Below are 22,522 nucleotides of genomic sequence, written 5' to 3' on the forward strand. Positions count from 1 at the left end.
ACAACGGCAGTCTCCCCCCCCCGGGAAATCTGCCGCAACTCCCTCAAAACCCCGGGACCGGCGTCTGAAAAGGACGAACCGCGGAGTAAGAGAGCCACCGCTCCCACCCTCTCCTCCACTAACGACCGTTACCACTGGGTCCCCTGCGCGCGCGCGCCCCCGCCCCGCACCCGTTCACTCACGGTTCCATGGCTGAGCGGCGCGGGCGCCTCACATCCGGCTTCCAGCGAGCGCCACGAACGCCGTCGCCGCTTCCGGGTGCGTCATCCCAGAAACGCCCCCGCCTCCCTCCGAACGACCTGCCCCTAGGGCCCTGGGAACAAGACTCCGCCCCTTTTTTTTTTTTTTTTTTAACTGGCGGGTGCCAGGGGAAGGGGAAGGGGAAGGGGAAGGGGGGGAGCTAAAACTCGGTAAAGAAGCCACGAGCGCGGATGGAAAGGCGGTGGCGGTTGGGCGTGCGTATCCGCTAGGTGGCGTTTGCGCCTCGTCTCTCAGGGCCGACTTTAATCTAAAGCAGTTTCCAAATCCGTGCAGCGGGGCCAGGGATGTCATTTTAATGGGGGACCGGGGCTGAGCCTGCTGCTCCACTAGCGACAGCTGCTTTATGGAGGCAGTAACACTTCACATCTCTCCAACACCAGTCAGTAACCTTTTCCTCTTCTGCTGCATGTTAAAAATCCTTACAAAAGATATGCTCTTTAGATGAACTACATAAAGCAAAGTTGTACGATTTTTCTTCTCTCCCGTAATTTGGGCAACGGAAACAAGTATAATAATAACACAACCCTGTAAAATAATGGCATCTGCTCCAAATAGGCAGCAGTGTTTCCGAGCACAGCTCTAGATTCGTATCCTCATGACCTCTCACATCATCTAAGCCATGAAACTCCGAGCCAGAGCCTAGAGAAGTAATCGCACGCTTGAAAAGAAGGATCTAGCTGTGAAAACATGGTAGAATAATACAAAAAAATACTCAGTACTGTAATACCCACCATTATAGCAAGTGTCCTTAAAATTAAGCTATTGCTTCTGCCTGCTCTATAGTCTATTAAAAGCAGCATCTTAGGTGCATTTCTGTTCTGGCTAAGCTACAGTGACTGGACGTTTCTGTTCTTTTCTTGAGAAGGGGACGGTATGTAAGGAGAGATTAACCTTAAAAGGAAACTATACACACCCTACAGTGCAGGCACAAAGGGAAACGAAGTTGATAATGCACCAGAAAATTGTGCTGCTGCCATCTAACGCCAGAGCAATCCAGTGATTGCTAATTATTTATAGGTAGAGACCCAGTATATAGCCCTAATCTAAGAAGAGAAGGGTACTTTTTCCTAAGGCTGGAGGGGCGAGCCCCTGTCTGCTCAAAGACAGGCAAAACAGGTGTGCACAGGCCGATGGGACATCAGTGCGGGAAATAACAGGCACTGATGATTGAGTGCCTGCTTTCCTAACACACGCCCATGCACCTCCGCCATGCATGCAATGCAGTAAGCAAATGAGCTGCTGCATTACAAAACAGAGGCAGCAAGGGAAAGCGTGCATCCCTCGCGCCTCCTCAGCATCTGGCATGCAGAAGTGGCCGCAGGTTAGGAAATGGGACACGGGTAAACTGAGCATCCATTTTCCCAACCTGACCACCGTCAAGGCTTTTTTTTTAATTTTATTTCACAGTGCTGCTTTCTGTGGTTACTCTGACTTAATAGTGCCACAATATTAAGTTGGAGGAACCACAGAAAAGCAGTATCTTCTGCTTTTCAGTTGATCTTTTGGGACTCCTCAAAACTTAACACCAGCTGCAGGGCTGGCGTTAAGTTTTGAGGGTTAAAATGTGCACGCATCGCCACCGAGTGAGCCCTCGAAGAATGATTTTTACTTTGAGCCAGGCCTAATTCCAAGTGAGCTATGCCTCATGCTCTAGTGTCCTCAGGATTAGGAAGGAGGCAGTCTACTTCTTTCATCCACAACTTGGCCGATAAGGGTGGCCTCAAAGCATTTGGAGTTTTACTTAAGGAATTTTCAGAGAGTTTTGCTAATACCCTGATCCTTACTCAAGGAGGGGAAAATCCCCCTGCCTTTGGGAAGAAGGGACACAAGAAGATCTACTATTTGCTCTCACAGCCAATGGATGGACAGTGGTGATTCTGTTCCGGGTGGCTGAGTAGTATGGGCACAGGCCCCACCTCCTTCCCAGAAACCAGACTCTCACCATCCTGCCTACCCAATTATCCATGGGTGGCTGGGGGGGCCCAGGAGCAACCCCCTCCACTCCTGAACCTGGCCGTGGTAGCCCCATCCCATGATCAGGGCAAAGGGCCAGCTGGTACAAGGGAAATATTTATTTAAATTCTTTTACTATACCGATACTCAAGACGAAGTCTTATCGTACCTGTTTACAACAGAACAGGGGGAAACCAATTAACTAAGTAGAAGGTAAAGTTACATTGAACAGGGAGCGAAAACATGGAAGACAGGAAAGATTTTAACAACTGGAGAGTGCTAAAAATAATCAACGAAAAACAATAGAGTAGCGAGACATAATAATCACCTAGGATAAATCTCTGTTTAACATAATATGTCCTGTGGAAGGAGGGGAATGGGGAGGTGAGCGGGGGGGGGGGGGGGGGGAATACCTATAGTATCTGACTGTAATCCACTTTGATGTACACTTTACAGTGCCAAAAAACAGAATATAAAGATCTAAATAAATACATTTTGAAAAATGGCACAGACTATCTTTTGCCCTGATCATGGGATGGGGCTACCCAATGGCACCAGTACCCCCTGTCCCATGATAGAAGGAAAAGGCCAGCTCAGTTATTTACTGCAGCTGTAGTATTTCCAATTTAGTCATTTTCTAGCTAGATTTGGTGACTTTTTGAACCAAATGGAGATTTTTGATTGAGAATCTAGAAACTTTTTCACAGTTTTAAAATTTCCTTTCCTAGCATGTTGACAGATGGACTTGGGCCCAGTGGGTTTATGCTCCGCTGCCAGCAGATGGAGACGATGCAAGCTGACGTCACAACATACATAACGCTGCAGTGACCCCAGCCTGCCAGTATTCTCCGTCTCCAGCAGATTGGTGGATGTGCATCTCCCGCGGGGGATTGCTTTGAGCTTTATGAAAGGAGAATTTTGAAATCCTAAATTCAGGAAAAGAAAGTCCCGCTCTCCTGCTGTAATATGTAAAGGTCCCTGCCCCAGCTGAGAATTCCTGAGGTGAGCTGCATGGGCCCTCAGAGGTGTGCCTTGGTCCGGTAGCTGGGTTTCCCAGCATGGAGATAGCTGCTTGTTCAGCTGAAAGGCAGCAGGTACAGGAGGCAGAGTGCAGTGGTGATGGCAGATGCCCTCTTCCCCCTGCAGCCAGAGACTGTCTCTGTACTCAGCCAGTAATCGCTGAGCTCAGGTAAGGTTTAAAAAAAAAAAGAGAGAGAAAGTTTTCCCTGAATCAGAGACAGAGGGGTTTCAGGACTTCCTCCGGTCTCTGTTCTCAGTGCACCATGCCGACGTTCATTCCCGCTCCCATTGGGGTACTGGGTAGCCTGAAGGGTTGAGCGGGCCCCAGTGGGCTAGTTCCCACATGCCACGTGGTAGGCTGTGGCGGCCATTTTCGCGCATTGTTGCGCATGTTCTGCTGCCTTCTAAGCCATCTCTGTGCACAGTGTGTCGGCTTTATGCCCGCTTTGTGCGTTCTGTTTTTTGGGTGCGCTTTTTACGTGTACAAACTTTTTTATGCGCTTAACTTGGGGCACAGGCTATGCGTGCACCTTGCTATGCTTTCTTCTAGGCGCTTATTTTTTTGGGCACATTTCATTTTTGAGCGCGAGCAGTTCCGACACACGTTTACTGTAGCAATGGTACCGATAAGCAAGAAGCCTAAGCGCCTTCCTATTTGTGTTGCCTGTCATAGTAGGGCTTCTTAGCATGACCTGGCTTCTAACCTGTGTCAGTGCTGCTCCGATGCTCAGGAAGAGTCATCTCCCTCTGATTTTGCTAAGCCTGGCTCTTCCCATTCTGTTGGGCATCCCCTGGCCTTGACCCGGGGGATGCCAGATCTTGGTTCTCCCTTGACTGGCTCCTCCGCTGGCGAGGACAGTTCTGTGGGACCCAGCTCCAGTTCCTTCTGGGCTTGGTCTGGATCCGGCTGCTTTTTCTTGGGTGGAAGTTTTTTTCAAGGTTTACGAACCTTTCTTCAGGCGCGGTCCTCCACTTCCCCCATTTCTGTCTGGTCAGACTCTCAGTCGGTAGCTCCTCCCTCTTCCAGTCCTATGCTTAAGCACCGGGGCTCGCCCTGGCTCTCTGCGGGTGTTCCTGACAGGAATCCGCATGGCACCAATTCCCTGGAAGTTGGGGAAATTCCTCCAGGGCTGGAACCATATGCTGCGGTTCTTTCATAGAGATGAACTGCCGGCCCTGATTTCCCAGACCTTGAAACAGCTGGATGTCCCTGGTTTGGATACAATGGCAGAGCCGAGGAAGAATTCCATTTTGGCTTCCTTTCGTAAAGCCTTTTGCGTTTTTCCCCGGTGATGGATTCATTCCGGAATTGATCTGGAATGGGATGCCCCAGAGGCACAAATTTAAAGGAGGTCGGACACTGGAAGGCCTGTAGCCCCTGGATGCGGCTGTGAGACAGCGTTTGCGTTTTGCCAAAGTAGATGCTCTGGTATGGGCTGTGTAAGTGGCCGACTCTCCCCACAGAGGGAGGAGCGGCCTTGAAAGATGCACATGATAGGATTGAGGCTATTCGTAAGCAAGCCTTTGAGGTAGTGATGATGAATTTACAGAGTGGCTCCTGTTGCACCCTAGTGGTGAGATCTTGTCTGCTTCTCTCTCAGGAGGTTGATGAGTCGGGAGGGAATTCCAGAGCAGTTATGGAGCCTGCTGCCACCTTTTTAGCAGAGGCAGGCTCTGATTTGATCCGGACCTTGGCCAGAGGAGTGGCTTTGGTGATAGCGGCCAGGCATCAACTCTGGTTGCGAAACTGGTCAGTAAGTGGGGCAAGCCTGTGTACCTTGGTTGCCAGAGGAAAATAAACATTATAGTGCCCCGTTGATATGAGGGGTCGTTTCCAGGCGTTTTTGTCCCTACAGAAGGACGACCTTTCAGTAGATTTGGCCTTTGGTAGGTCTCAATCCTTTCATTCCCGGCAGCCCAAAAGAGGAGCGGGTTTGGGTGGTAGACCTTCCCGAGCTTCTCAATGAAGGCTTGCCAACCCACCTTCCGGAACAGAAAAAAGGGAGACGTCTCTCTCTCTCTTTTATCAGAGGTAGGTTGAGATCACGTTGGACCAGTGGGTCCTGGAGGTGATATGCGAAAGATATGCATTGGAATTTCGCAGTATTCCTCGGGACGTGCTTATGGTGTCCCCTTGCCACTCCCCACAAAAGAAGCAGGTAATGGAGTTCATGCTTCAAAGGCTCCTGAGCCTGTGGTTCTGGTGCCCACATCTCAAGAAAGTATGGGGCAATATTCCATTTATTTTGTTGTGCCCAAGAAGGAGGGCTCCTTTCGTCCCATCTCGGATCTCAAGAGAGTCAACTGTCACTTGAAGGTGACTCATTTTCGAATGGAAACCTTACGCTCTAATAATGGCAGTGCAGTCAGGGGAATTTCTGACCTCCTTGGATCTATCAGAGGCTTATCTTCATATTCCCATCCAATTCAAACACCAACGCTTTCTACACTTTGTGGTGTTGTGACTCCATTATCAGTTTCAGGTGCTGCCTTTTGATCTCGCCACTGCTCCCAGAACATTTTCTAAGATTATGGTAGTGGTAGCGGCGGTCTTGTGAAAAGAAGGAATCCTGGTGCACCTGTATTTGGACGACTGGCTGATTCCAGCCAAGTCTCAGGAAAAGAGCCGCCTGGTGACATACAAGGTGATCTCCTTTTTGCAGGAGTTCGGATGGATGGTGAACCTGACCAAGAGCAATCTTCAACCATCCCAGTCGTTGGAGTTCGACATGGGACAGAACAGTTTTCGTACTGGAAGTTTGAATCCAGAGATTGTCTCAAGTGTGTCAGTTGATGAACACCATATGCCCAAGGGTATGGTCCTACCTATAGGTACTGGGTTTGACAGAAGCTTCCCTGGAAGTGGTGCCGTGGGCAAGAGTGCATATGCATCCTCTTCAGCACTCTCTGCTATCTCGCTGGAACCTGCACACTCAGGATTATGGGGTTTGGTTCCACTTGCCGATGGAAATCTGCTCCTGCCTCCAGTGGTGGTTGCGGGAGGATCATCTGAGAAAGGGAGTTCTCTTGTCCTCTCCGGCCTGGTTGGTACTCACAACAGATGTGCTGGAATGCTGATGAGTCCTGTTGGAACATCAATCACCTGGAGGCCCGGGCAGTACGGTTGGCATGCTTGTAGTTCAGCCACAGGCTGCAGAATCAAGCGGTGCTTGTGATGTCTGACAACGCAATGATGGTGGCCTATATCAGTCGCAAGGGACTGCAAGTGTCGAAGGAAATAGACCAGCTGATGGAATGGGCAGAAGGTCATCTGCAGATGATGTCAGCCTCTCACATTGCAGGAAAAGACAACGTAAGAGTGGGCTGTCAGCAGGGACAATCTGGATCCAGCAGAATGGTTGCTGTCAGCTGAGGCATTTCAGGTGATTGTGGATCGCTGGGGCCTTTGTTCCTAGACCTGCTGGCGACTTCTCGAAATGCGAAAGTTCCTCACTTCTATAGTCGCAGGAGAGATCTGTGGTCCCTGGGAATAGGTCTGGCTGGAAGACAGATTGCTTTATGCCTTTCCTCTGTGGCCCTTGCTGGGCAGGATAATTTGCAAGATTGAAGACCACAGGGGCTAGTACTCCTGTGGCGCTGGACTGGCCCAGGCATCCATGGTATGCGGATTTGCAATGACTCCTGTTGGAGGCCCCCTTCGTCTTCTACCACACATGGATCTGCTTTAGCAGGGATCACTTCTTCACAAGGATCCCACTCGATTCTGTCTTACAGTTTGGCCCTTGAGAGGGCTCGCTTGTTAAAAGTATGGTTATTCCTCTAAGTGATTGCCACTTTACTCTGCGCTCGCAAATTCTCCACTTCCTTGGCTTATGTTTATTTATTTATTTAAAAACTTTTATATACCGGTATTAGTATGCATACATCATACCGGTTTACAATGTAACTTTAAAGGTAGAAATTACAATGAACAGGGAGGGCGAACAAGGAGGAGTATACAAAGAGCAGGAGGTGGAGGAATTAAAGCAATAAATAAAAACTGCGGGTTTGGACAGTTTTTGAGGCCTGGTGTGAGGAGCGGGGTGTTCTTCCTCGTTTCCTCTCATTCTGGATTTTTTGCAGGCTGGACTGAATAAGGCCCTGTCCCTTAATTCCTTGAAGGTGCAGGTTGTGGCTCTTGCCTGTTTCAGAGGCCTAGTGAGTGGTGTTTCCTTGTTGTCTCCTACTGATGTGGCCCGTTTTTTGAAGAGAGTGAAGCACCTCAGGCCTCCCTTGAGGTTACTGGTTCCATTGTGGAACCTTAATTTGGTGCTGGACTTTTGGCAGGCCCTACGTTCCGACCACTGCATAGCCTTTCCTTACAGTTATTGATTTTGAAGACTGTGTTCCTGGTGGCTATATGTTCTGCGCATCAGATTTCTGAGCTACAGGCCTTGTCTTGCTGGGAGCCGTTCCTTCGGGTGACTCCGGGGGCGTTACAGCTGCGCACTGTTCTATCCTTCTTGCCCAGACTTTCATTCGAATCAGTCCTCCTTGCCATCCCTGGATAAGGTCAGGGATGTGGAGGAGTTTTGCCTTTTGTGCTCCTTGGATGTTAAGCACCTTGTCGTCGTTATCCGGCGGTCTCAGAGTCTTTTCAAAAGATGGATAGCCTGTTTGTTCTACATGGTGAGAGTAAGCAGGTCACTCCGGCTTCACAGGCTACCATAGCTCATTGGATTAAAGAGGTGGTCATGGCCGTGTATGTGGATGCAGGAAAACCGCTGCCTACTCAGGTTAGGGCTCATTCCACTAGAGCTCAGGCAGCGTCATGGGCGGAGGTTAGGTTGTTGTCTCCCGTCGACATTTGCTGAGCAGCAACGTGGTCCTCCTTACACACCTTTTCCAGGTTTTATCGTCTGGATGTGCAGGCCCGGGAGGATGCAGCCTTTGCATGTGCGGTGTTGACTGGACTGCGGGCAGCCTCCCACCCTGTTGGGGAGTAGCTTTGGTATGTCCCACTGGTCCTAAGTCCTCATAGTTTCATTTTCCTTAGTGTAGACAGATGGACTCAGTTTCCTGCCCTTGGCTGCATATGAACGTGTCAATAGTCCTCCTGTGGGGCTCTGGGTCCCAAGGGATTACTGGTAAGTGTTCATCCAGCCCCTAGCTTGGGATCCCTAGAATCTTTCATGAGTTCAGTGTTTATGGTTGGTTGAGTACAGTTCTGGTTACCTGTTTTTAATCAAGTTTTCTGCTAGTCTGTCCTCAGTTGCTTTTGAAGAGAATACTGACAGGCTGGGGTCACTACAGGGCTATATATACTGTGACGTCAGCTTGCTCCGTCTCCATCTGCTGGCAGAGGAGCATAAACCCACTGGTCCTGAGTCCATCTGTCTACAGTAAGGAAAACTAAATTATCAGGTAAGTAGTTTCTCCAGTCGGCTCCCTAATTATAGAGCATATAACTGGAAGCAGAAAAGTGCAAGCCAGCAAGACCTCCTTTGGCTAACGTGCCATGCTGGCTGATTCTACTCTCCCTCCCCTCACACCTCAGAACAGGCTCTGCTGGTTCAGTCTCTCCCCCATCCTACCTACCCTGGCAGATAATCTGATATCACAGCCAAGCTCTGTCATTCAGGAGAGAGAACAAATCATAGCCAGTGGGGGGAAGCAACTTTATCATCACCATATGACAGACTGACAGCAGAGGCACAGAAGACAAGGAGAGAACTATCTTTTATCTTCCGTAATGTTTTGGTTTTTTCTTTTTTGCTGTGCTGCTGGCTTCTGCCATACTACTAAGGCCCCTGTGTGAGCTGGCCGGGCTGATCTCAGAGAAAGACGATCCAGAGGGCCATGGACACAGTGAGAATCCTGAAGAAGGAAGGAGGAAGTGTAAAAGTGGCTGCTGCAGGCTGGCTAAGGACTGAGCAGGTACAGAACTATACATGATGATGCTATAGTGCCCGTGGCTAGCTCACCCAGGGGAGGGGACATTTGTTAAGTGAGATTATGAGCAATACTAGACATGTGTATGTCAAGTATCTGAGAAAGCGTGCGTCTATGTACCTGAAAGTGTTCAAGATCTGAGTGTAGCTAAGGAAGTGTGTTTGTGACAGAGAATGTCTATGTATGTGTTGATTTCTTAGCCAGCAAGCACACGTGTGTGTAAATCCACTATTTCCCCACCAATCTTGGGTTTACCAGCTGTGCTGACACCACTGCACAGCAGCATGGTTTTAGCTAGCTTTTTACCCCATCTAGAGCCTTTTTACAGTGGTTCTAGTGACTTTCAAGTAGGAGGTGGCAACGCTCTGTGGCTGTTGCATGTGGCTACCAGAGCTCCTCTACTGTACTACTCTCACCCGTCAGTCAGTCACATCTAGTGTTCAGTGCACACGCTCCTTGTTTCACTCAACCTGGGGATAAGACAGAGGCTGGATGGACTCAAAGGAAGAAAATGATGGAGGAGCTGGGTGCAGAGCGTAGGCCCAGCTGTCTATGCCCTGCACGCTGCCCATTAATTACCCCACAGGCTGGAGCTCATGCTGTGGGGCTAGAAAGAAGAGGCATGCATGATTACACAGTTCCTGCACATTTCAGAGCTACTGCTGGTGCTAAGAGCAGAGGCCAGGAGCTGAGCATCAGGCAGTAGTGAATTTTCCAAGGCACACAGGGGTGTTTGGATGGTTTCCTGCTGGAGTAGCCCCGTCTGAACAGAGTGAAACTGCTTTCTCTCTTTACAATAGTTCAGCTCATGCCGTGCATTGGAAAAATTGTTAATGTGGATTGGTGAAGTTTTCAGTTTTCTACTGGAATACCTAATCAGGATAACCTAATTTCAAGTTATTCAGTGGTGAGGGAGTGCTATTGGCAGAACTGATCTTTAGTTTAAAAAAGATGAGTGTTTATTGATCACAGCTGAATAAGTAATCTTATACCTGAAATAAATAAACTTCATCATACGCTTATTAACACAAAATCCAAATAATTCTACTTATTTCTTCGTGCACGTAGTTTTCTCAACTTTAACAATTTTTCAAGGCACTTGGAGACTAGGTATGGAGCCTGTGAGGTGTTATTCATGGGTCAGTGTGCAGCTCCTCCGCAGAGTATTGCAGGTCTTATCGAAAACTGATTGTGTTATTACCCCTAATAATCATGGCTGATGGAATATCTGCTGAACCGAGTAGTGCAGGAGCTCACAGCTTGTCTTGTCTTTCTGGCAGTGAGCTTGGCTATGCTATATATTATACTGCACTTAATCCACGGGACAAAGTTCCAGGTGTAGGATGACGACAATGCAACGCATACTAACAGCTATTTGCCAGAGATGGAAGACCATAAAGTGCTGGCTTTAGCTAAAGAAAATATAGTCTGAGAAGAGACTACAGCTGGTTTGTGCATGCCAGACAACTGGCGGTACATCTGCTGGTAAAGCCACAACAAATCCCGAGTGGAAAGGCACAGTGACTCTGTTCAGAGTGCATGCAACCGGACTTGTGACTGACAAAGAGTACAAGCTGAAAAAGTATAAGAAATGAGACCCAAAGAAAGGAACTTCAGAGTCGTCAGCCTTCAAACCTGGGTGCAGACTGGTCATCTGAGGAAGTCCCCGCCCTTTTTTTTTTTTTAACCTACAAGAAGTTTAGTCTATTGTATCACTTGCAAAGATAATGAGCAGAGCTTTACTTTCTGTACATACACCCTGTGAGATCCCAAGTGAATGCAAGTATCTACATTTATGTACAAAGATGAGCTGTAATCAAATTGGTATATTAAATTGTAGTTATTTGGTTTTATTTGCAAGTCTTACTTCTAATTCCCCTAACAAACTGGTAACATCTTGACTAGATTGTAAACTCCAAAGAGAAGGCAGTGTGTTTTATATGTGTATCTGTACAGTGGTGCACATGGCTTGTAGCATTAAATACGTGAAAATAATGCATTGTGTTTTCACAGCATGACCTGAGCTTTGCATGATTATTTACTTCTGAGTGTAAAACACACAGAACATGTGGGCTAGACGTTAGAGCATTCCTAGTCCCAGTTCTGCCGTGCACGCTGTAAGCTCATTTGATTTCTGTTTTAGCATAGTGGAATTAGTAGTTTTATGACTTCAGACAAGCTGCTTCTCCATAGAGCCGCAGTGCCGCGTTCTGTGTGCCTTGTCTGTTATAATCAGAGAGACTGGACAGTTGTAAAGAAAAGAGCTGTTCTTCAAATCACAGCAATTTTTTCACCAATATTTGTGGAATTTAGTCGTGGGGAATGACAGAGTTTACCTACCTTGTGATGTACATTCCTGACTCTCTGGACACAGAAAATGTGTGGAAACCTTTTGTGTTTTTTTTAATCAAAGATGTTGTGGAAAGTTTCAACTGTTGTATAAATGAGACTTCGTCAGGAGTTCCAAACCCTCAGCGACATCACAACCTGATTCCACACAGGAAATGACGGCATGAAATGTTTCTGGTAGGACTTACCCAGTTCCCTAAAACTGTAAAGGACAGGGAGGGCAATCTTGAACTATTGCTTTAGGACATCTATTAGTGACAAATGTTTAAAAGACATTAAGGTAAGCTTGAAACCTGCAAAGGAATGTTAGAGGAAGGGTTAGTCTAGGAATTTCTTTTTTCCTTGTCAGTGTTTTCACATTCTTGTCTCCTTTGTCAGCTGCCTTTCTAATCTTATAGGTTTGGTATCTCTGTCCTGGCTCAGGGAGGTAGGTCTAAAATCATCCTTGACTGAGCTCCAGGGAGACAAGCAGCCCTCAGACTGATAACTGCATAAACAAAGAGTGTGTTGTAACAGTGAAAATCGCTTTCAAAAAAAGCAAATCTAAAAAACTTGCAGTGGAATTTGAAAATGTTGGAATGTATGAGAATTTCCTCATCTCCCGATCTCCTATGGAAGCTTTGACACAGGCCAATTCACCAAGTGGAGCTAAATTGGGAAGATGACCTCTCACCCCAGTTCAACCAAAAAAAATAAAAGAGAGGATTCAATCCCAGTTTTGCCTCATTACATGCATGAAGTGTATTCTGATTTTCTCATTAGGGAAGGGGCTTGTAGGAGCCACCTGAGGGCTGAGGGATTCTGGAACGGCTGCTGACTGGGGCTGCTGGTTTCTGGTCCAGCAGTCGCTAGAGAGAGTATTGGATAAGGGGGCTAGGGCACTCATTTGGCCCATTAAGACCTTAACATTCCCTCCTTCCTCATGGAGCTAAATATTATATGACAAGCAGCCTGCAGAAGGACAATGAGCTAATAAACTTTATTTATTTATTTAAAAAATTTTCTATACCGTCATTAAGTTAAATACCATCACAACGGTTTACAGAAGGGCACGATAAAGAGAAGTATGGGTGGTATAGATTACAAATTACTCGTGTGCCATCATAGTACGGTAACAATTTAACATAATAAACTAGGTGTGTAAATTAAACCTGATTGTTAGGAACAAATTAGGCAGTTTGATTTTAACATTAATATGCTTATGTAGGTTACTAAAAACTTCTAGCTTGGTGCATCCTTATCGCTCAACTATTTTTCTCCTTTTCTTTATAAAATGCTTGTTTAAAAAGCCAGGTTTTCAGATTAGTTTTGAATAGTTTCAGATTTGTCTGTAGTCTTATTTTGAGTGGCATGGTATTCCAGAGTACAGGACCAGCTTATTCCCCTATACAAATGATTTACAAACATGGCCACAAGCACTCATTCTGGCATGGTATTTTCACCAGTGCCAAACTGTCGGTGATTAGTGTATGCTCTAACAACTTTAGGTAGTGAATCAGGCCCTCTGTTACAAAACATTAAAAAAAAAAAAATCAAACAAGAAGTGTACAATGAGTGCAATTCATCTATTAGTTGAGTAACAGAGTCATGTATTCCTAACAAGTGGATCCCAGACGACTTGGAAAATTGATCACCAGATAAATCTCCACTAGGTCACTCGAGCAGGAAAAGGAAGCCTGAAGCAATGACAGCACAGCAGCAGTAGATAAATTAATTTCAACAGTGTCAATTATGCACCATGGAAGATATGAACAGTTACCTCATAATGATATGGCTTTCAAAGTTATTGTCTAGCTAGCTGTGTACTCTTATGTTTTGCACATTTTGGAAGTGGGTTCTGAATGGAAAGATTCAGAATATCAAGGTGCTCTGGCCAGTGCTCTCTATATACCACATAGATTCAATTCAAAGCGGTTCACATGAGTACATACATAAAACAAAAGTAAATGACAACAACAACACAAACTACAGAGACCACAGAAAAAGAGCCACATAGACGAGCTCAAATATCCTCAGAGTTAAACTCCAGAGCACGCAGACTTCATTCGCCCACCGCTGGAGCTTCATGAGGCTAGGCCGCACCTCCCTCCCCGAGAGGACAGCCCCCCGGACGACATCATCGCGGCGACCTACCCCGGCCACAAAAGGAACTCTGCGACCACAGGCGTCCCCTTCTCGCCGGCCCCGACGTCCAGGCAAGTCGCCTGTGTGCGCACCTCAACACCGCCGCCGCTCCCCGCAATCGGCATGGGACCCATTCGGGGTCAGGAGCGCGCAGACTTTGTTCGCCCACCACTGGAGCTTCAGGAGGCTAGGCCGCGCCTTCCTCCCCAAGAGGACAGCCCCCCGGACGACGTCATCGCGGCGACCTACCTCGGCCACAAAAGGAACTCCGTGAACGCAGGTTTCGTGCGCCTAAGGAGCGCAACCAAAGAGGCCTGCCCCTTTGTGCGCCCGTTAGTGCCACCTCTTACACGCCCTTCTCCCCTCATTCCTTCCTACCCATCCTCATCTCCTCCTACCCCCCCTCTCACTCCCCCCCCTCCTCAAATGCTGCCCCTACAGCCCCAACAATAAATTTCAATGCCCATCCCTTACAATCACCTACTGCCCATCCCTTACAATCACCTACTGCCCTCCTGAATACAGCACTCTGAACAGCACTACAAACCTGCTCGCACCTGCCCAATTGGAGCCTCCACTCGAATTACACCTGCGCTCCACCCCTCGACAACCCCCCTCATCCCTTCCTACCGCTCCCTGGCTCCACCCTTCTCTTTAACTACACCTTTATCTGCTATCATCCACACCCTCCCTCACCCCTCCCCCCATACTCTACAATCGCCCTCCCTCACCCTCCCCCCATACACTCACAATGCTGCCTCCTTACCCATCTCCGCACATAAATACACCACCACAGAAAACCCCCTACAACCCCCCCCCCCCCCCCATCCCATTACCTAAGATCATTGATCCCCATCATGACTTCCCTCTCACGCAATTCATGGGACTCACATTGTTCTCCCTAATACTCTTCAATGCACAATCCCTTGAAAAAAAAAAAAAAGACTCACATTCTCTATGATATCCTTTGTGACTCCAAGCCAGACATCTGTGCAGTCACAGAAACTTGGCTCAAAAATACTGACATAATGCTCCTAAATCAACTACCATCACACACTTACGACATCGTCTCTATACCCAGACCCAAAAAAGGAGGAGGTGGTATAGTCCTCGCTGTCAGAAGAGACCTCAATTGGTCAACATACCCTCCAAATATAAAATCTGTTTCTTTAAATCTTGACATCTCCAAGTATTGAGTCCCCTGGACTCCTTGAAAGTAATGCCTCCCTTCTCATTGAATTTGTTGCAGAAAACCTAGACCTCGACACACCTACCATCCTACTCGGCGACTTCAATCTCCATGTAGACACCCACCCCCAATCTTCCTCATGTTAAGCTTTCATCTCCTCACTTGACGCAATGGGTTTTAAACAAATTATAAACCACCCCACCCATAAAGCAGGCCACACACTAGACCTACTCTTCACGAACTCCAGCATTCACACCACTGATACCCCTTCCTGCTCCCGTGTTCTGACCACACCCTTATAAACACCACCCTAGCTATTAAAAAAAAAAACAACCCTCCTCCACACAACCACACCTTCCAATTCCGAAAAACCTGCACCATAGATGACCTTATCTCCGCCTGCCAGACACTCCCAACAAAATTGGTTTATTAAACACCAAATTTGTTCAATATCACCAAGGATTTTGCTGACAAATTCTGCCCGCTCGCCACAAAAACAATAAACCCAGCCCACAACAGTAAAAAACCATGGTACTCTCCTGAATTAAAAAAACTGAAAAAAGACCTAAGAAACAAAGAAAGACAATGGCATAAACACCCTTCATCCGCACCTCGTATAATGCCACCATGCACGCCTATAGGACCTCCATCCAAAAAACTAAACTGGACTTCTACGCCCGTAAAATTCATGACTTCTAGTACAATGCCAAGGCTCTCTTCTCCTTTATATCCGACCTCACAAAAACCTCTACTACACACATTTCACATACCGACTCCAAAAACAAATATAACGACCTTGCCCTCTTCTTCCAAAACAAAATCTCCACCCTTACAGCAAACTTTCCCTCTGACACCTCCAACACCAACTTCCTCCCCATAAACACGACTGCCACCCCTTGACTCCTTTGAAACAACCTCATTGTCTGAAATAGAAACCCTATTAAAGAAAATCAAACCCTCCTCCCACCCATCTGACACCATCCCCACCAAACTCTTACTATCCATTCCCAACATTTTTATTTATTTATTTATTTAAGGTTTTTATATACCGGCAATCATGACAACATATCTTGCTGGTTTACATAAAACAGGGGTGCAGTATATACATCAAACTGGAACTGTGTGTCAGAAGGTGCAGTTACATATAACAGGGGTAGCAGAACTGGGAGAAGGAGGAAGAGAAAGGATAGAATAGTAGCGGTTAAACAATATACAAATTAAGTGCTATATACAATGCATGGTTGAAGACTGGTAGTTTTGAGGAGGTGATAATAATAATAGCAAAACCCATAATAGCAAAACCCATTTCTGACATAATCAACTGCTCCCTCACTCAAGGTAGTGTCCCCTCCACCCTAAAACAAGCAGTTGTCAAACCCATACTCAAGAAGCCAAACCTTGACCCCCATAGATCTCTCCAATTTTAGACCCATCTAAAACCTGCCTTTTCTAGCCAAAATCACAGAAAAAATAGTCAACCTCAGTCTCTCTGAATACCTAGACAACCATAAAATACTATCCCCTTTTCAATTTGGCTTCCGTAAATTCCTAAGCACGGAAACACTCCAAATATCACTTACTGACACCATACTTAAAGGAATGGACAATGGTCACTCTTACCTCCTGACAATGCTCAACATATCATCTGCATTCAATACCACCAGCCACAAAATTCTTTTAAAACTACTCTCTGACATTGGCATAACAGGAACAGCACTACTCTGGCTTAAATCCTACCTTGAAAACAGACACTTCAAGGTCAAGCTGGGTAATAACGAATCTGATCCTATTAACCTTACCTGTGGTGTTCTCCCCAGGGCTCCTCTTTATCCTCTACTCTCTTCAATATCTACATGTTACCCCTCTGCAAACTCCTATCTAACCTAGGCATCACCCACTACATATACACGGATGACGTCCAAATACTCATCCCCATTACTGACTCTCTATCTAATGCCCTAAAGACCTGGGACATTTGCCTCACCCACAATCAACCAACTCCTCACAAACATGAACCTAGCTCTTAATCCCGCCAAAACAGAACTCCTCATCATATCCCCCGACGCCCATATATACTCCATCTTTTCACCCCCCCTCAAACCCACTTCAATACACGCACGAAAGCTAGGTGTTACCATTGACAACCAACTGAACTTAAAAACATTCATTAAATCCACATTAAAAGAATGCTATTTCAAACTCCATGTATTAAAGAAACTAAGCCCTCTTCTGCATCTCAATGATTTTCGAACTGTTCTATAGACCATAATTTTCTCTAAAATTGACTATTGTAACTCCCTCCTCCCAGCCTCCACCATCAAACCCCTACAATTATTACAGAATGCTACAGCTAGAATTCTTACCAATACACACAATAAGGACCAGATTACTCCCTTTCTAAGAGACCTCCACTGGCTCCCTATTGCCTCAAGAATTCAATATAAAAGCCTATCCCTTATACATAAGACACTAATCAACGAAAATATACAATGGCTACACAACTCACTCCGCTTCCATACATCCAACAGATCCACCAGATCCGCCTATCAAGGTACCCTCCACACACCCTCCCCCAAACTCACACACCTCTCTTCCACAGAGGACAGAGCATTCTCAATAGCAGGCCCCTCGATTTGGAATGCCATGCCCCCCCCGACCTCCGCATAGAACCATGCACACAGACATTCAAAAAAAAAATTAAAAACATGGCTCTTCAAACAGGCATTCATCTAACATCTCTCCAATTATTGCTCTACCTACCAACTTGTACATAGTTATACTCATTCATGTTAAATCTATACGTTCATGTTAAATCTATATGTAGCCCTGCGGAGTCGCCATTTTTTCATTGAACTGGTAAAAACTTTTGAAAGTTTCGGTTGAAACTTCTCTCAAAGCTGTGTTGCCTAAATATAAGGTTTAATTTTGAAAACTTTGGTTGAAACTTCTCATGAAGCTGTGTTGCCTAATTCACAAGTTGCTCTGGACCCCCCTCCGTAGGTCTCAACATTGAATCCTGTCGTTTCATATTCAACACATCTTAAGACACACATTCCACCGTTTTACTATTGGGCTCTGTCCCTCCCGACGCAGCCCTTGTGGCGAAACATGGTCCGTGTCGGGGGACCTAAAGACCTCTCTGCAAAAGTATCACTTAATAAATGAAGAATGTGTTGACCAAGTCTGATTATTGAATCTTTTGAAATTGGATCCATGAACCTTTATAGCGTTATACCCTTTGCTATGGTGTTTACCTAACTGTATACCGCTCCTCTCCTCCACTCTTTATTAAATCTATACGTTTGCCATATTAAAAACCTGTACTTAGTTTTTAATTATTTATATATCTGTTAACCCTATATTGTTCCAATTGTTCCATGTAATTGTTACGCAACACTATATAAACGCAATGCTCCTTGTAAACAAATACGAAGTGCAAACAGTTATCGGTATACAAAAGCTATTAAATAAATAACTGAAAAGTGAGTTTTCAATAATTTCTTAAAGATCTTAATGCAAAATGTATTTCTCAGTTGTTCAGATAAAAGCACCTGCTCTAGAAAACGCCCTTTCATGAATTTCACACAAACGCACCAATCTGACGGAGGAAACAGTCAACAACTGTAACTGCAAAGAGCGAAGCGAAGGCAGGGGGCTTACAGATTTCCAGAAGCTTATAAATAGCAACAGTTTTATACTTAATTCTAGTGTCACTTGGAAGCCAGTGTAAATTACATAAAACTGGAGTAATATGTTGTCTACTACTCACACCAGTCAGGATACAAGCAGCCAAATTCTGTGCAATCTGTAATGTTCACGGCATAGACAAGGGCAAAGCATGGCAGAGGGAATTACAGTAACCAAATCCTGTAAAACCAAGATCTTGCAATACTGACCGAAAACTAGATGGTTCAGAGCATTTCTATAGAAGGCAGCCGCCACCACTGCATTAATTTGAGGATGCCGAGTTAATCTGGAGTCCAAAATGACTCCAAGACTCTTAATCTGAGACAATGGAGGTGTCTCACAGTTCTCAAACACAAACGTCACCAGAATTCTCTCTAGGATCATGACCTCATCTCAGTCATACCCATGTCAAGTAGTGATCTATTGTGAGTCAACCAAATGTAATGGTGGAGAGATGTAATGGCAGAAGTCCTTGAGGAAAGAGTTTGAGGAGGCAAGTCACAAACAAAAGCCATTTTGGGGAGGGGAAATAAATATTAACACCCTGAGGAAAGGATTCTTTACCAAAAAAGTGATGAAATGATAATTTTGCCAATAGAAATGGATAAGACTACAACTCATAACTTAATTTAATAATTTATAGACCACCTTCTCTAACAAAGAAAATGGAAAAAATTGCTGATGGTTATAATGATTTAGAGCCAAATATGCTAAGCATTGTTACCATAGATGCAATATGGAAAAAACCCCTTAGTACCATAGATAGATGGGAGGAACAAGCCAGGGATTGAAACTGTTCACTACTGCATTCTCAAAGAGGGACACTTAACTTCAAATTCTTCACCATGACAGAAAGAAATTGCCTACCTTTCCTGGTAGGTCTGTTTGCCTCCGTTCAGGACTGGATGTAACTATTGGGCACCCTCAGGTGCAGCAGCAGGGGGTGGGATTTCCCTTTGAGATGCAGTGGTCCACCTCCTAAATATGGGCTGTTATGAATGGGACACTTTTGTGAGCAGCAACATTCAATTACGGCCACCCCCTTAAAGACACAGGCTGGCAGCAATTCTATTTTGCAGTCTGAATGCTTCCGGCTGGCAACCCCTGTGCGCCCCCTAGAGACAACTGTCTGTACTGCCTAGTGTGAAATCTGGACCTGCCTCGGCTCCTGTGGTGTGATCCAAATGCTTATGGGAGGCAAGTGTATGGACATCAGGAGGTTAAAGCTTTGAGGATGATGTCACAGCTGCCAAGTTTCAAACCCATGCTTAAGTCACCTGCTCTACAATCAATGTGCAAGAACAGAAGGCTTAATGTGCCATCTGTTTGCATACAAGCAGACATTTGCCCATCTCTGTGGTGAGCTATGGGGAACGTCATCCCTAATGATTTGAAGCCCTGCAGCCTGACTAGAACAAAGGGGCATCTCTTTCTAAAGAGTTCTGAAAGGTTTCCAAGCTACAGAATTGTTAGCATTGTGCTCTGCCACATGGAAGATGTAAGTTCCTGCTAGTGCCCACTCTCACTGCTCAGGCCTCGGAGGAGGAATTCTGGCTTACTGGACAAGCCAGAGTAACCTAAGCACGGATTCTGAAGGAAGCTGTGTTGGTTGGCTGCCCGCCCATGGCTATGAAAGGGAAGGACAGAGGAAGCAGTAAAGGGGTGCATCATTTTTGGAGGTCCCAAACAAAGATGCATAATGCCTTTCATCAGGCTTTCCTGCCAGAATGACAGCATCTGTGGTCAGAGCAGGTTGACTGAGCTCCCAGCCTAGAATAGGGACCTGGTGTAAAAAAAAAAATAAAAATAAAAAAAATCTTCTGACCGCTTAGGCATGATAAATTCATGCAATTAAAAATGAAATGATGAGTGTGTCTGACTTGTTAACTACTTATTAAATGTGCATAGTTATTAAATAATTAAAATTAATACTCTGAATCATCAGTGTGTAGTGTTGTCTCTAAAGCAAGCCATGTACAGGCAATAATTCTTCCCACTTTTATGCATTTCTAGAACATAAAATGGCCCTTATTGTGCTGCTCGATCTCACCAGAGCTGTCATGAATGAGTAAAGCCCCCAGTCTGAGCAGTCAGAACTAGCCAGCACATAAAGCAGGCTCCTAGAAGATTGGGTGGTGATTATTTTTAAATATTAGTATTCCTTGCAAACGGTCTCTAAACATCCATAGTTAAAACCACCCTCGGCTGCATTTTAAGGTGGAAAGATCATGTTGCATGCTTTTGGCTGTTGCTTATTTTCTGCATTTGCAGGTCCTCAAAATGCACAATTGCCACTTAAAGGCCAGATGTAGGAAGAATCCCCCCCTCCCCGGTAGACATAAAATGGAAAACACCCTTTAGCAGCTCAGGCTCTTAAGGTAACATTTAAGCGATGTCACCCACGCAGATTTGTTTTCTAACCTACTAAAAGATCGAGCACCTGCCCCCTCCCCGGTGATCCGCTGCGCTCCCTATTCAAACCTCATTTTCCAGGCTGATTGCCTCCGTACCTGTAGTAGCGGTCATCCCGGTAGGGGGTTAAGTCCTCCTTTAATTCCTTGTACGTTTCCTGGATTCTCTTGCAGAATTCTTTCAGCTCGTTGCAGAGAGGGTTTTCGAAGGAGGGGTAGTCGGCATCCATGGCGCAGATGGGAGCGGCTGGAGTCTAGGCTTCCATGGCTGCGTTTGGCTCTGCGAGGAGCCCGGGCTGCTCGCGCTCTCCGGGACCTGGAGGCTCTGCAATGCGAGGCAGGAACGCCGGGGGGGGGGGGGGGGGGGGGGGGGGGGGTCACGTGACAGCTCGCTGCTGAGCCGCTGCCTTCCCTGCCAGCCGAGCTGCTTTAGCCCCTTTGTGTTTGGCCTTTATTTTGTTTTATTTTGATAGTACCGCACGTTTTTTTTTTTTTTTAGAAGACAGAAGCCGGTTTCCTGCACTTTTTCTCCGATAGTACCGGCCATCCGTATAATCTACCCACTGTTTATACTAAACACATTGCAAAAATGTTTTAGGTCTTAAACAAAGCAGTAAATAAACATACACAGTGTTCTACACTCCCTCAAATATAATTATCAAAACATAATTATAAAATACAATACACTTTACTGAAATATCAAAAACATACTTAAAACATTATCAGGACATCCCTCATATTCAGTCATTCCACACCACATTCAGAAACAGATATATCTAAATTGAGTAAACTCACTATCCCCGATTTACCACTTTACCCATACAATATATTGCTATCCCCATATTCATGAACATTTGAATACATAAACCATATCAAGGGTATCACTGTCTCAATATTCACAAAAGTAAAACATATGCCAGTGACATCCATTAAGATCCTGTCTCAGTATTCACAATTGCACCATATTAAAGTCGATGTCCTGTCAAGGGCCTCTATTTTGCCACATCTGAAAGTGGCTTCCTCGGAAAATTTGTGAAATTTAAAACAGTAAAACATACTTATCAAAAATATAAACCATGCTCATAATTAGAGCACACACACTATTCCAAGGGATTGAAAAACATTGCAGCCCCCTTCTCTAAATACAAATCAACTCACATGACTTTCTGGTGGATTCAAAAAGGTGAAATTCTGCATCACCACCTTTTAACCAAGCTTATCTCAAGTATTCATGGACAGATACTGTTACGCACCGGTCCGCAGACAGCTGCGACCGCTTGTTTGCTCACCTCCATTCTTCTCTGCACTGACTTCTATGGGTAGTCTCATGGCCTCCGCCAGCTATCGCCTGCCTGCTTGCCCCGTTCCCGGATGGCGTGGACGCTGCCGACTGCCATCTTGCCCTCGGAGTACCTTAGGCGCAGGCGCGCTCTTGGCCAGTCTTATGCACATCATGGTGGGAACCTCGGGGGCGACCCCTCAGATGACGTCATTCTCGTGGACTCTTAAGCCGGCTGGCCCTGTTCTGGTTGCGGTGCCTGCTGGATCCCCTCCCCCATGGGAGACCCACCCCCGCCGTCTCCCTCCTCGACCCGGGGAAGGGCTCCAGCCTCCTCCCACCAATGCCCCCCCCTGA

The 22,522-nt window shown here is 46.0% G+C and overlaps 1 protein-coding gene and 1 long non-coding RNA gene across 4 annotated transcripts in view; one reads left to right on the top strand and one right to left on the bottom strand.

Moving 5' to 3' along the window:
• Positions 1-21,192, bottom strand: part of TMEM181 (transmembrane protein 181) — a 150,142-nt gene extending 128,950 nt beyond the window's left edge. For 2 of the 3 annotated variants that reach the window (XM_029596646.1, XM_029596645.1), the window contains exon 1: positions 20,986-21,192. In XM_029596646.1, the coding sequence (XP_029452506.1) occupies positions 20,986-21,116 (131 nt within the window). In that variant the 5' untranslated portion in view covers positions 21,117-21,192. Of the gene's footprint in view, positions 1-182; positions 300-20,985 lie in introns of those variants that run through there. The other variant, XM_029596647.1, reaches the window with a different exon arrangement.
• On the top strand, positions 425-11,149 carry LOC115088410. Its single transcript, XR_003855771.1, has 3 exons — positions 425-640; positions 8,981-9,111; positions 10,407-11,149. It is a non-coding gene; the product is annotated as an uncharacterized LOC115088410 (long non-coding RNA).
• Positions 21,193-22,522: the final 1,330 nt, after the last annotated feature.

Source organism: Rhinatrema bivittatum, chromosome 3 (genome assembly GCF_901001135.1).
Source record: "Rhinatrema bivittatum chromosome 3, aRhiBiv1.1, whole genome shotgun sequence".
Taxonomy (NCBI): Eukaryota; Metazoa; Chordata; class Amphibia; order Gymnophiona; family Rhinatrematidae; genus Rhinatrema; species Rhinatrema bivittatum.